Genomic DNA, 15,256 nt, shown 5'->3' with positions numbered 1-15,256 from the left:
ATAAAAAAGCCTTTCAGAGGGATTACCTTTGAAATATTATGCAATTTGTCACTCAGATTGATCTTATCTTTTATTTAAATTAAAAAAAAACGTCATGTCCATTAAATGACACACACCCAAGGAAATATCCAATTGACTAGCTTAATGGGAAAAGAGTCCCCCATGCGTGATCTTGCGTAACACAATGTTCGGCGTAATTAGCATGATAAGTTGATCAGCATAACTTCTCAGAAATCAAGCCCTTAAAATATTAGCTATTTGAAACTGATCCTTCTATCCTGACGGACGCCGTTCGTGTTAAGTCACCTTTTGAAGAAGTCATCAAAATATCCTCAGCCTTGTAAAACTTTACAAGTTTAACGGGCTTTTAAGGACGAATTCAACGCTCCATCGTTGACGAAACGTCGTTTTAAGGTGAGCTCTTAAATAATTTATAAAATTAAGCGGATTTTTGTCTCATCCACCCGTGTTTCATCAGTAACAGTGTGAGTTTGTATTAAACTATCGCTATTAAACTATCGCTCTGACGAAGGGCTAACGCTCGAAACGTCAGCTTCTTTACCCTTTACGGTGGCTAATTTACGTTTTCAACCCAGTTGTTAACACTAAATTACCTGAGTTTGTAGTAACTAAGAAAAACGTATTACATTGTAGAAAACAAGACAATCCAGTATGATGCATGAGGTTTTGGTTTCAAATAGGTCTTTCAGTAGAGTCAACAACACAATAGGCCATATGATTGCAGACAAAGACACGTTATGAAAATGTTATCGATCAAAAGTGTTGTGTTTAGCGAGAACCGAGTAAACTGAGTGTTACGAGATAATCTGAAACCCGTTTGCATTTGATTTTGAATATGAATTATTGAGCACGTGTTATATTCTGTGCACATCGTCGAAATGGAGAGAAGAACCAGTTGTTATAAACGCACGCTTCGAGTGAAAGATGTTGTGAACCTCTCCTTGCTTATTAAATAATATAAAACTTGGCAGGCATTTTCAGTCAGAGAAAAAATTGAGGCGACAAATCAAACTACGAATTCTTCAAGACACCATTTCATTTCTTGTATGATTCGTTGCATTTCCATAGCGTCTCTGACATTATACCTAGGGCGCAGTTTCCTACGCCACTTGCGTTGCTTTAGCGTTATTTGCAGTTTTTTTTTGCCGTTTTGTCAATTAAGTTTTAGCGAAAGATTTTAGGCTGTGTAAGAAACAATAACTTCGAATCGTCGCCGGATACTCATTTTTCATTTGTTGTGATTATCCCGTACAACGAATACAAGTAATCTGGACGCATACAGGTTGTTGTGCCATTATTATTTTGCCAAGCGTACTAGGTGGCCCCGACAGTTTTTCTGAAACAATTTAGGTTTAATTAAGTCAACAGCGCAATTATATGAATATTTACCAGCACACCACTGGAAAATGAAAATAAGCTGAAATCCATCTCGTAGACAGATTTTAGAATAAATGATCGTCTTCTTTGCTTTTTTTTTCCGACGTAAAATAACGAATAAACCACATGCTGCTTGTTCTTGTTGGTCACAGCTCGAGCTCAAAAAAAAATTGGCGCAAATTTAGAATAAGGGGATGCCTAACTGCTGTGGTTGATGGCCTTTGCGAGAGCCTCGTTGATTAAGGTCGAGATTTATCGGGATATGAAAGGTTCGCAACATTTGCATCATTTTTAAGTTAAAACGTGTTTTTATCCGCTCCTTTGCTCAACTTACATGCCAAACAACTTTTACTCCATCACTTACCGTGGAAACAACGTCCAAAGTCCGATCGGAACACATCCAATCATTGCACCATATGAACATAGGTAATTTTTCACGTGCTTGAATTGTATTCCACCAATCAAATTGCATTTTGCCAAATTAGACTTCGCTTCACCACGTGTCATTTCCTTGTAGCAACCTACATTTAATCACGTATTCTAACCGCTTTGTCCAACCCCACTAAACAAATATTACATGGAACTAAATTCTACTGATAATAAATGTTTCACGCAATTCTTCCGCGTTTTGACTTTTTCTTCGAATAAAATTGGCTTTTAGCTACCTTGGAGTTAAATTAATCGCGTGTCAATTCCTTTTCAACAACCTGTATTTGATCACGTATTTCACACACTGAGGGCGAAGTCCAGATAAGCAACAGCCAATCTAGGAGCCCTCTTTGAATTATCCTTTTCTCATTTAAATGTATCTTCACTTATTCAAGATCGCAATATATCTTTGGTAATGGTCTATTAGAAATACAACTGAATTTCAGTTTCCTTTTCGTAGTAAAAATTACGTGAAATTAGGTCACCAACTGTAAACCAATAATTTTGATTTTCTCTCTGTCAGAGGAACGGCAGTAAGCGTAGTCTCTTTTGCAACCGTTATTTGGTGTCATCACGCAACGTGCATTCTCTCCAACGGAGAATAGATGGCGCTGTGTGACGAGACCAAGCAACCACTGCAAGGGGAGACATTAATAAGTTTTGCACCGAGGCTTTTTGTCTTTGCATAGAAGTATTAAGACAATAGAGACAATAGACCCCAAAATACCTGTGTGAGTTCAGATGAATTAGGTTTTTTACTTACTCTTAAGGTAAAAATGTATTGCGATGTTTTCGTCCGTTTGAAAGTTATGTTCTCTTTCTGACACAAAAATGAAACGTTAGGTACGCAAGGTGCCCCATCTCAACCCGCTTAGCCAAAAAGATTACTCTTGCATGCTATGCATACCTATGTTTTCATTTTGAGCCCCAGCGCCAACGCACTTTACGATTGTCATTCGGAGATTGTAGATCTTTTTATTTTCATTTATTATTAAGGTCAGTGAAGGCCTATTGGGTTTTTGTGATAAACAAAATAATACATGGTTGCTTGTAGATATGAAATTTCTTCTCTCGTGTTCAACTCGACATCTAACTCATTCGCTGCGCTCACTCGCGAGTTATTGAGTTAAACACTCGAAGAGTCATTTTTTATCTGCGTGCGCCCATGTTTTATCATTCTCTATTTATGACTCAATTCCTCGGGAAAGTCCACAGCGTATTACATCATCAACTTCTGGGAATGCCACGCAATGGGGAGTCGTTTGCATCCTGTCGCGGTCGAGTGAACATCTTTGGTGGTAGCAAGAAATTTTTGATGCTCGCCATCCCCAGCTGTAGGCGTTGTTTCTGCGCTGCTTTGAGCTAAATTTCAGAAAAATTAAATCCATCCGATGAAAACCATTAAATAGAAAAATTTGATACTTCTATGTCGTGAGACCACCAGAAAGAGTACCCTCTTGCCAATGTGACTCATCGAGCCACCGCGGTCTGAGCAAGAGGTGACTTTTATTCTCACTATCCCCTGCTCGAAGCTTGGCTTGCCAAAATTGATCTTGAGCCGCCAACTCGAATACAAAAGGTCTAAAAAGCTAACGTTTTCTCTAAGAATCTGTTACTGATGATAAACAAAATGAAAGATTAGTCTTTCTCATGTATAAGGTTCGCAGATTAATTTTTCCTTTTAGTTTTTGATCAATGGTGAACTCTCCCGGCTCAACTTAAACACAAAAGAATTCCGTTTCTGCTGAGGTGGTTGCAAACTGATGTTCCAAGGAGGTAATGTTTTAAGAGGGGATATAAAGGCTAAGGTTAGCTAGCAGAGAATAACTAAATCGCCAAAGGGGGCTCACTGAAAGTGAAATCCTTATCAAGTTAAATTTAGAATAATTTAAAGGATTACCTTTGAAATATTATGCAATTTGTCACTCAGATTGATCTTATCTTTTATTTAAATAAAAAAAAACGCTATATCTATTTTATGACACACACCCAAGGAAATATCCAATAGATTAGCTTAATGGGAAAAGAGACTCCCTTGCGTAATCTTGCGTGACACAATGTTCGGCGTAATCAGCATGAAAAGTTGACCAGCATAATTTCTCAGAAATCAAGTACACTGAAATAGTGAGCTGAAGTCAGGCCGAGAGCATACACCTATTTGAAAATAGGTTGTCATCAGGCGATGGGTGATAGGTCATTCCAAGACGGAAAGGAATCATGGGTATGCAACTTAGTAAATAGTTCTTACTGAGTTTTGTACATTTGTTTTTTAACTGGATAACTGTTTTTCTGTATAGTATTCTGTTACAAACAGAGAAAATATAATATGAACCTTCTCTAATCTTACTTTGAAAAGCTGTGATCTTATGATCTATGTCATGTTGAACTGAGTTTCTATGGGCTTCCCTATAAGCTTGGACTTGTGATATAATCCTATCTTCGTCTGCAGGATCCAGTGTTTTATACCATTCTGCTCTGCCAGATTAAAGTTTTTCTTTTTCTTCAGGATTCAATGACCTATACCATTCTGCTCTTTTTTTGTGTGCAGAATTGAGCGAGTTAAACCATTCTGCTCTCTTTTGCTTTTGTGCAGTATCCAGTGATTTATACCAAATTGCTTTGCTGGACAAAATATTTTGTTTTCCTGTAGAACCAAGTGATTTATACTAATCTGCTGATTTGGACAAAAGCTTTTCTTTTTCTTCGGGATCCAGTGACTTATACCATTCAACTCTTTGAGATAAAAGCTTTTCTTTTTCTGCAGGATCCAGTGACTTGTACCATATTGCTTTATTAGACAAAACTTTTTTTTCATGGGAGGTTCCATTTGTACATAGCTTTCTTTTTTCCCTTTTGTTTGTAGTTCTTTCTGACTATGAGACTTATGTTTTGCCATTACCTTTTGTCTTCCAGTATTTGACAAATTGATTGAACAACATATAAATTTAATACAATATTTTACATCTTTACTCTGGAATTGTTTTTTTACAATATCCACTAATGATTGAATAAGAAAATTCATGTCATTAATTTTTTCAAATATATCAAGTGTGCCACTAGGACTGAATCTTATAATATAGTACTTGACACTTTTTGCTTTTGTTTTTCATATAATTGTCCTGAAAAATAAAGCTGAAGCAATAATTTGAAATCCACATTAAAAACCCAGTATTATCCTTGGTATTATCTGTGATTAACTTCCGAAACAATAATTTGCCACTAAGAGATGTACGGCATAGCATTCCTTGTTTCTCCAAATTAAAGGCAATATTAATATCTGCATCATATATTTGAAGTGTCCTTGGGAAATTGTTGATAGTCAGTGGATGGTTATCGCCATTGAGTTTTCTTTGTAAAACTTGTTTGCATGGTCAGTGATTCTATCTAGAGTCTGTGAATTCCAATACTCACAATATTTGATAATGGAAAAACAAGTGCTTTTAAACGATGTGGCATAACAGCATAACAAGGGAATATGAATGGTTGTAATTTCAGCATCTGCATGATTTGCTTCGAGAGAGGACAGCTGACAAATGTTGATCAGAAGTATCTGTCATATCACATTGTTTTTCATTAACATGTACACCTTTGAGTTCAAATAAAACATATGGATTTTGATAAAGACCTTGAAAATAGTTCATCAGCTCATTTAATGTGCTAACTTCTTACAGTACACAAGTTCCGTGAGGATGGGGCATACCATATGAATGTCTACCATGAGAATCATATATCTTAAACTTACCATCACCATTACAGTAGAAACCTACTGCAGTACTAAGAACTGTTAAAAGAAAGGAATTATAATTTTGTCCCAGCAAAGCCTGCATGGCATTAGCAAATGACATACAATAATTGAAATCTTGTACTTCACAAGTACCATGTATATTACCAGTATAGCTTGGACTTTATTGAAGCTGATAATTAGTATTAAACACTATAATAATTTCAGGTACTTCTGTTCACAGTAAATAGGATTGCCTGGAAAGACTAGATAGACCAGAATACAATTCATTACTAATGTTCATGATATTAACCAAGTCCATCGAGGATACAATACCATTCCTCTTGTTAACACAGGATTTTGGATCATGTATTTATTAGAAAAGAATATCCATACAACTACAATGAAAACAAAGATAAGATTCACCTTTCTGATCGTGAAATTATTACCATTTGTATTGTTATCGTAGCTACGCTCCTTGGCATTAAGTGAGTCCAACATGGTGTCTTTCTTCACAAGCAGTTTGCATCCATAGTAGAGTTTTGTTCTTCAGTCTTACCGGAGTAATGTTGTTCAATAGATTGCATAGAGTATATGCAGTTTGATTTCAGATTTCAGATTTTGCTTTTTTCAACAAGTGTACGTTTTTCAACCAAGGTGTACGTGCGTGAATTGTATCCCACCAATCAAATTGCATTTTGCCAAATTAGATTTCGCTTCGTCACGTGTCATTTCCTTGTAAACAACCTGCTTTTAATTAACTATTCTAACTACATTGCCCAACCCTACTGAAAAAAATTCACATGTAGCTAAATGCTACTGATGGTGAATTTTTTACGCAATTCTCCCGCGTTGTGACTTTTTCTAAGAACGAAATGGGCTTTTAGCTACCTTAGGCTTAATCCAATCGCAGCAAGAACCTGCATTTGATCACGTATTTCACATACAGAGGGCAAAGTCCAGATAAGTAAGAAGGCCTCTTTGAAATACTATCCTTTCTTCATGTCAATGTATCTTCACTTTTTCGAGATTGCAGTATATCTTTGGTAAGGGACTATTGGAGATACAACAGAGTTTCAATTTGCTTTTCGTGACGAAATTACGCGGAATAATATTTTTAATTACATTGGTTTGTGGCCTTCGCAAGAGCCATGTCGATTAAGGTCGAGATTTATCAGGATATGAAAGGTTCGCATCATTTGCATAATTTTCAAGTTAAAACGTGTTTTTCCGCTCCTTTTCTCACAACCTACACGTCAATCAACTTTTATCAGAACCACAGGTGGCCCAAGCTCCAGCTGACATGATCATGCATCTCGCGAAATAAGAGTCATGGCGAAATTATAAGAGTTTGTATGAGAATATTTACGACCGCTGTTAGGAATAAAAAAGTAACGTGAAATTCTCAATAGAAATTCCTCATCTTACTTTTACAGTGCATTGCTTGTTATCTGATCGCTTACTATGTTGAAGAGAACCCATTTTTGTGAGTTGTTCATTTCTAGGTTTACTTCTTTAGAGTAGACTAAGGCTGCACACTCCATTCCGAACGCGAAAAATCCAAGCTCAAAATGACTCATGTTGAAAGGTGGTCCTTTTAAATAATAGAAGTAAGCCCTAAACAAAAAGTGTATAATGTAGGTAATTTTATTATTTACTGTTTTGATAATTATTATTTTGCTATTTTTTATCTTATTATTTGTTACTTTATTATTTCAGTATTATTGGCCCATTTAGAACAAGTTTCAACCGAGTGTCGAGAGTAATCTGGAATTGCATCGGTTTTGCTTTATTCCGCTCTGTGATTGGTCCTGAAAACTCGTGCCAACCTCTCGACCAATCAGATGCAAAACTAAAACCAACAACGTCTTGGTCGCCCACATTTTCCTGCGTTTTGTCTGTTGTATTGTTTCCACTTTGATTCCTCATCGGCTCTTATAGGTATTAAGGCTTCCAGTAGTTGGCTCTGATCTAAAACATGTCAACGAACAATCGTGAAATACTTTTAATTAGATTTACTGGAGTAATTATTCAACTGTTAGCTTCCCTTTCAGGATGGACGAAGAAGAAGAATATTACAGTTCCACCACTGATGACGACTCAGATAGTTGCGTATCCGACTCAGAAAATGGCACAGATGAAGACGACCATGGTGAAGAACTACGTAAGAAAATGTTTTTTTCGTCTAAGTGCTGAAAAAGATGTTAAACAGTGCTGGTCTGTGCAGGTTTTTTTCGAGTATTTAACCGTTGATGCCACTGAGCATTGCGAATAAATATTACTTTTCCGTGACAAAACATAAATAATCTAAGTGGTGTTCATTACGCGCAAACAAGATTTGTAATTTTAGCCGATAAGAAGTAATAGCAGCTCAAAGTAGGCATCCATTTTTGATTATCACGATACGAGATCCAACATTGACAAATCTTCGGAAAGAGCCATCCGATTTTCCGCGAATTTTCGGCTTGCGACATAAGCAAAGTTTTTGGCGGTTATAATAATGTTTGGTATATAATAGACAGGGTTTTTTTAAAAACTCCACGAATATCATCGTAATTACCTAGTGACTGAAACCTTGCTCTTTGGTCTGAAGTCTCAGCTGCCTTTTTTTTTTCATCCTTTCTTTTTTTCTTTTTTTGACAGCGGATCGAGGAGACGGAGAGATTCAACTCGAAGATGAAGGCGCGGATAGCGATGAAGAGGAAGAAGAATTGGAAAATGAAGAAGAATCGTTATTCGATGAGAGTAAGTGCTACCTCAGAATGATGCCTGCTCAGAATTGCACAAAATAGTATAAGGGAGTTTCAGCATCAAGGGCGTGGCTTGTATTTTTCAAAGTGGGTGGAGGATAACATCGTGTCACATCCAGAGTACCATATGACTGTCATGTGTTCCAATAGAAGTGACAATTTAGGTTTTTTCATTGCAAACTTTGGAATGCTACCCTGGAGGTTGGGTCACAAGTACACAGCTGCTCCCACAAGCATCACGTTACGACAGGGGCCTTAAACAAACGTAATCTATGATTTTTCCCACTTTTCCCTGATTATTAAAGTTGCAGCCTCAGAGAAGCCAACGGCAGAAGATTCTGATGAAAATGATCCTACACCGAGAATCAACATTGACATGAATGTGCGCCGTGTTCGTAAATTTTATGACGGTCCCAAAGTTAGGCCACAGTAAGTATGGTACAAGGTGTTTTTTTCAGCTTTTTCAACTCTAGTGTCACAAATTCGCATTCCTCTCTCTTTTCTTACATGTGAGTGAGATATGAATTAATTAGTGACTTCCCTTTAACATGTTCGACACTGTTCAAATTGTTCGTGATGCTTTACAATTTGATTCTGCTTTTACTCAGGGAATTCCTCGACGAGTCAGGCCATACGCATAGACAATGTATAAGGTTTAACTACAGCACGAGTCGCGCATACTTAAATAAGCAGTGTGGGTGAAATTTCCTGTTCGACCTCCTTTGATTCCAAATTGTTAAACATTTTCTTAATGAATTTACAGATATCTCAACATTCTGACGGACTTTGTTGACGCGGAGATTTTCCTGATTGACGGCGACTCTTTGCTTTTGGAGCTTCTTTGCCAAAATAGCCTAGACTGGCAACATGGCGGACAGTTTCTCCATCTCACCTATTTACTTGAACGCTTCCTCCAGTATTTTAAAGATAAAGGTCAGTGCAGAAAACAAGTGAAAACATTAAGAAAGAATAATAATGATTGCAAGTGCGAAATGAGCTCCACTTGTCAACCTAAAGAAATGAGAAATGATAGCCAGGTTAGAGCTAATGGGATGTTAAATGTCCCCTAATCCTTCAACTCCCATGAGTGACCAAGACAGAATTTCTCCTCATAATATTTTTACGATATTAAGCAGACAAGTTATGAGAATAAAGATATTAATTAGGGGATTATTAGTTGATCCAACACCAAATTCTCAAACTAACATTACAAGAACTATATGGCAGACAGTAAGGAGAATTACTAATGAGATTTTGGGAGTCAAAGGGTTAACAGGTAACTGTAGGATGATGAGAGTGTTTTCAGTGACGGTGAAGGTGTGAACTGAAACGATAGTACTTAGATCGATGGGGGTTACCCAAAACCGGTGGCTCGAGGAAAATAGGTTGCCAAGATGAGACGACATCTCTTTGTCATCTGTTTCACTCATTTAGCAGGACCACAAAATGCCGGCTAAAGGCGGTATTGGTTTCGCAGATTAGTTGATCATTAACATGTATGTGGTACTACCACCAATTACCTGTAAAATGGTATTACTTCTCAGTAATTTTCTGTTAGATTTCCCTTCAATCATCTAACCACGTCATTTCTTGTTGAACTAGGTGGTGTTTTCCACGTTGTCTTTTTCGAAGAAATGGAGATCATCTGGAGAAGTCGACCATCCATGCTGTTGGCACGACAAGCTTTAATTCTTCATCTTCAGCATAACACACCTTTCACAATTGAGACATCAATAGCAAGCGTTTGGGACAAGCATTGGAAAGAGTACATCGATCGTAATATTCCCGCATTTCTGGTGTTAACTGACGCGGAAAATGTTCCATGGAAAAAGACTGGAGAGACGAAAAAGCTTGATGTGGCAGTGGAGTTTTTCTTCCGTTGTCTTCTGTTACATTGTCTTGGACAAGGATTGAATTGTGTCTTTATCTCAGGCGTCCAGATGACTGCGACAAAAGTGACGGGATATTACAACGAGTCCACTTCAAAACATAGATCATTCCTCAGGAAGGTTAGACGGCAAGACTTAATGAGGGAATGTAAAATGATGACACCAATATTAGCGCTAGTGTTTGTGGCGTAAAGCAACATCCGGAAGCTTTTCCTACTTACTAAAAATGGGATTTCTAACAATAGCAGAAGCTGCACCAAAATTAGCATTTCCACACGCTGTTTAATGTAATAGCTAAATTTTTTACGCCAGGATTCTAAGCTATATTTCAAAGTGATACATACCCCGTTCCAAGTTGCCCTTTCAACAACTCAAGAGCTTGTAAAGCTTTATGACAAATGATTCACTCATTGAAGAACATAGGGAGTACAGATACCGTCAGTATCACTCTAGATCTGCAGGGGTGGGGATTTCTTGGAAAATCCCAGATAATGAAAAGAAAGCGTAAAAAGATGTTGATTTCACTGAAATCGGTCATATGTACATTATTTCTTGTTCCTAGCATGGTGAAGCAGTCTGCAATACATGGGATTGGTTGATGAGGTATTGGCGCCGTCAGTGTACTCAGGAAAACATCGCCGGACGTGCAGTAACAGACAATCAGGTGTGCAATGTGTTTAACCCTTTACACCTTAACATCAGTATGTATATTCTCCATACTGCTCTCTACGCATTTCCTAAGGTGCTGACAGGAAGAATTTGTTTAACAATCAAAAGCCTCTTCAATTAGTGATCATTTCCTTTATCCTCCTGACCTTAATGTATGATTCTGTAGTGACATTGTAAAGAGAAATTAGATGCAAGTCACTTTTAGGGCTAAAAGGGTCTAAGATATATTCATTTGCCCCTTTACATGTCCAAATCTAATTTATCTTACTTTCTTTTTGTTGTTTGTCTTACCTCAGATTGATCTCCAGTCGGAAGTTCAAGTTGCTCTTCAATCTCCACCACAAGGTGGATGTCGGGAGGTTGCCACAATCCTTGCTTGTGTGCAAGTCCTCTTACTACTACTTCACGACGACAATATCAGTAAGGTAAGTAACACGCACTTGACGTGTGTTTTACACTTCAAACTTATTGTGAGGGTTTGTGCAATGACAAAATCTGTACAATTTTGGCTCCATGCAGGATGCGATGAAGATTGCCGAGGATAAGGTCAAACTTTTCCTTCTTCAATCTGCACTTCTAAAGAAACTTCCGTTGAAGTACAGGGCTCATACTGTAAACAGTTCTTTGTTGGACGAATTCTGTAAAGCGAAAGATGGCAAAGTTTATCCATTTTACGAAGTAAGTAAATGAGACCATTGTAACTTAACCTGTACGTGGAAATCACGTGATGATCTTTCCTGTATTTTGGGAATAGGAATTGCGTTTTACAGTGGCTTGACCACCATGTATTTAAGAAAAAAATTAACAGTGACTGACACCTGATTATGAAATTCAAATATTCCCACTGCCCTTACACCCTCTCATACAGAAAGTCCTCACGAAAGTTTAGGTGCCATAGAACATAACTGTCCTGAAATAGGCGCTTCTCGTCTTTTCTATCTGGGGTCGGTTGGAAGAGTCTTCATTTATGAAGTCGTGTTTGAGAAGTATTAGTTAAAGGTAGTTTGTTTATATCATGTAACAGATCCATACAAGTTTATGGCAGATTTTAAGGATGATACAATCAGCTTTGAGAGATGCTTACAAAGACGACAGTACCGCCAATGTATTAGACATGACTTCAGTGGCAGATTTAATGGACGGACGCCTAATCCATACTCTCTTCTGGCTCATCATGAAACAGACGTCACAGGGATCAAAAGGTCTGTTATCAGACTGATTCTAATAATTACTGACAAATTTTTAAAACAGGCTGGTAGAAATGATGGAGCTCTTATTCATTTTTATTTTTACTTTTTCTTGGCGTCACCTTTCAGCTATTTAGCAAACTGCATAAAACTTTTAATTCAGTATTATCAACTGAGTTTATAACGTAAATTGGCCACCGTAAAGAGTTAAAAGCTGACATTTCGAGCGTTAGCCCTTCGTCAGAGCGATTGGAGAAATTTTGGGTTATGTATGGGTTTACGTGCGTCATTCATTCATTCGTCACCATATTCCCTCCAATAGTTTAGCTCCACTTTCTGCATACAAACGCACACAACCCACAATTCCTCCAATAGCTCTGACGAAAGGCTAACGCTCGAAACATCAGCTTTGAAACTCTTAACGATGGCCAATTTACGTTATTAAATTACGCTGTGATACTCTCCCACCGACGCAGTACCACAGTTTCTTTAGAAACTTACCCCCCTTTATTCATTGTATAAAACTTCGTATGATAATCAAAAGCGGGTCTCACTCATCTCATATCTATCACCAACCCAGTGTTCTCTGGGAAATTGATGTTTCCGTGTTGAATTCCTTCATTGAAGCTTACATGTTTCATGTAAAACAATGCAAAATTGTTGTCAACACGCCGCGTTGTCCTGCTAAATGTATGTAAACAACTATGAATACGAAAACATAGAGATCCTTCGCCCTTCTCAGTGACCGTTCTTTCAAAGATTTCAAGGCAACTATATGTTTTGTCATATGCATCAGACCTCAGTCTACCCCAGGATGTTAAACGAGATGTTGAGTCTGCATGGGAGAAAGTTGTCGCTCTTGTGAATGGATCATGTCATTCAGATTCTCTAGAAAGTCGATTTTTTCCATTTTTTGACGAAAGTTCTACAAGCCTCCTTTACGAGGAAGGTAAGTAAAATTCGACTTAATTTTTCCACGGTAGCTTTCTACGCATTTAATACAATCATTTGGATGTGAATGGTTCCTACAGTATTTCTTGTCCCTTTCTTGTCTGAAAAAGCTTTAAACTTTTCTCTTTCGAGATCAAAATAACTGGCGATTCAATATGGAAAGGGAAAAAAATGTCAAATTTTGCAAGCTGCAAGTTTCAATTAATCTAGTTAGTTCATTTTGTTAGAAAATGGTATTTTAAAGGTACAATCTGGCTCTGTCAGAATCTCCTCAATGAGATTGACGGACATCTAGTGAAATCATCAGTATTTGTTTCAGGAACAAGTCCTGATCAAGACTCCAGCGCGAAGCTCAAAAGGCTACTATACGTTGGAAGTGCTCTTGTGAATGAGTATGTTGGTGATATTAGATCAAGAATCAACGCCATGGCTGAGTAAGACCTTACAACAATGTTTACGTCATTCAAAGTTCAAAGTACCCTGCATGTTTTATTGAATTGCGTGAGAAAATAATCTTTTCAGAGAAGGCTGTTCAATTTTCCCCTTTCAGAGACGAGACCAAAGACGAAGTGTTTCCGATTGGCAAAGAATTTGATGAGCTGTACCACTGGCATTCTCTGAAGCCACTATCTGATGATTTCGACAGGACAAAGCAGGCTTTTAAGGGTGAGGCTTTGAAGGCCAAGCATGGGAACCTGCACTGTAAAAAGTTTTTTTTTTACATATTCAACAAAATTTGTTGTTCCTGATTGGTCGATGAAGAATGAATAAGTAGATTATAGGGTGCACTACGGGATTCCGCCATGTACTCTTCCGAAATTCAGCTTTTAAAGGTGGATGAATTTTTTTCATTTGTAAGATATTTCGAAAACAATTAAAATTGGTTTGGCAGAGCAATAGATGTGTATAATGATTAATACAAAAACTAACGAGCACATTCTGAACAGTGCCCCCGAAGACTTACAGACTAAAATAACGGCAGTTACTATTTTTTTAAAGAATAGAATGAACCAAAAATAGCGAGAACTGCTCTGGCTTTTTGTTACTGTCGGTCAATCGTGTTGCTTTGAAAGGTAGTTAATCACACTCGCTTACAGTTCGTAAAATTACGAAAAAAAACATCACTCACGCCCAGAACTCAAGAAATGTATTCGCCTTCATACGACTTCTCATCCATAAAAAAAAGGTCACCGGATTAATAAAATGGCAGTTTTAATTGTCGTATATAGCTTTTTTAATTTTACCTGTTACATCCAACTTCTTCTTAATTAAGGAATTTCGTTTGGTCGAAAAAACCTTTACAAAAATACCGTAAGCCATGTGTTGCAAACTATGAACTCAAAATTTCACTAATTCGTTCTTCAGATAAGCCTCCGACTGACCCCCAAGAAAGAAAAAGATATTTTAGACAAAAGATGCTGTACGTTCGCTATAATAGATTTTATGGAAACTCTCTTGTTGGTGGTATAGACGATGCCAAAATTATCACCGTCAAGAAAGAGGTTCCAAAGAAGAAGAAAGGAAAGAAAAAGGATGGAAAGATGGTGGGAATCTTTGTTATTATCAAACTTTTGTCTAAATTGTTTCCCCAATAGTTTTTTATGTGTTTAGCCAGACTCAACTCGGGAAAATTATCTTTTGCAGGGAGAAAAAGCAAAGCGAATTATCGAACAGAACAAAAAAAAACGCAAAGGTTTGTTTCTTAGTAAAGTTTCAATTTATGGAGTTAAATCATTAAAATATTTTGAGCACTTCTGAAGTACCGTAATTGGGCAATATCGTGAGAATTTCACGGTATGTATTGTAAAATGGTATCCTTACCACAGTCTTAGAGCATAATATGATGTTTGGCATAAGTTGTAATAAGAAAAAGAAGGGTATGGATGGCAAAAGTTTGGTGAAGGATTCTACATAAGAAGTTGTTCACCTGCTCTAAAATTAATGTTAAGGAAACTGACCAAAACATGTTGTTTCTTACTTAAATTTTTCGCAGATGAAGAAAGACAAAGAGATCAAGAAAAATGGAGCAACTTTCTTGAAGACATCGACAACAACCTGAAGAAGGACAACTTCAGCACTGTTTTGCAGTTAGTCGATAAGTATCTCGCAGATTGCAAAACTCCCGAACTTCACCTTCAAGCGCTGATGAAAAAGGCACAAAGTTGCTTTGGAGCCTGGCAGCAGACAAGTAGGTGAAAAAGTGAAGAGTGAATCGATTTCATTATCTTTGACCTTTTTCTCTCAGCTTTGATGCCTGGATAA

The 15,256-nt window shown here is 37.3% G+C and overlaps 1 protein-coding gene across 1 annotated transcript in view; it reads left to right on the top strand.

Annotated features, from left to right (window-relative positions):
- Positions 1-235: 235 nt before the first annotated feature.
- LOC131773262 (probable ATP-dependent RNA helicase DDX60) overlaps positions 236-15,256 on the top strand; it is a 30,065-nt gene continuing 15,044 nt past the window's right edge. Inside the window, 16 exon segments of the mRNA XM_059089251.2 lie at positions 236-414; positions 7,603-7,712; positions 8,192-8,293; positions 8,604-8,727; positions 9,062-9,231; positions 9,901-10,307; positions 10,750-10,851; positions 11,153-11,281; positions 11,376-11,534; positions 11,881-12,058; positions 12,840-12,992; positions 13,314-13,428; positions 13,545-13,660; positions 14,360-14,538; positions 14,639-14,687; positions 14,988-15,182. Coding sequence (XP_058945234.2) covers positions 7,604-7,712; positions 8,192-8,293; positions 8,604-8,727; positions 9,062-9,231; positions 9,901-10,307; positions 10,750-10,851; positions 11,153-11,281; positions 11,376-11,534; positions 11,881-12,058; positions 12,840-12,992; positions 13,314-13,428; positions 13,545-13,660; positions 14,360-14,538; positions 14,639-14,687; positions 14,988-15,182 — 2,287 coding nt within the window. The 5' untranslated portion in view covers positions 236-414; position 7,603.

Source organism: Pocillopora verrucosa, chromosome 2 (genome assembly GCF_036669915.1).
Source record: "Pocillopora verrucosa isolate sample1 chromosome 2, ASM3666991v2, whole genome shotgun sequence".
In the NCBI taxonomy this organism is placed as follows: domain Eukaryota; kingdom Metazoa; phylum Cnidaria; class Anthozoa; order Scleractinia; family Pocilloporidae; genus Pocillopora; species Pocillopora verrucosa.
Note: the sequence above shows the minus strand (reverse complement) of the source record. Positions and strands in the feature narration are given on the sequence as shown.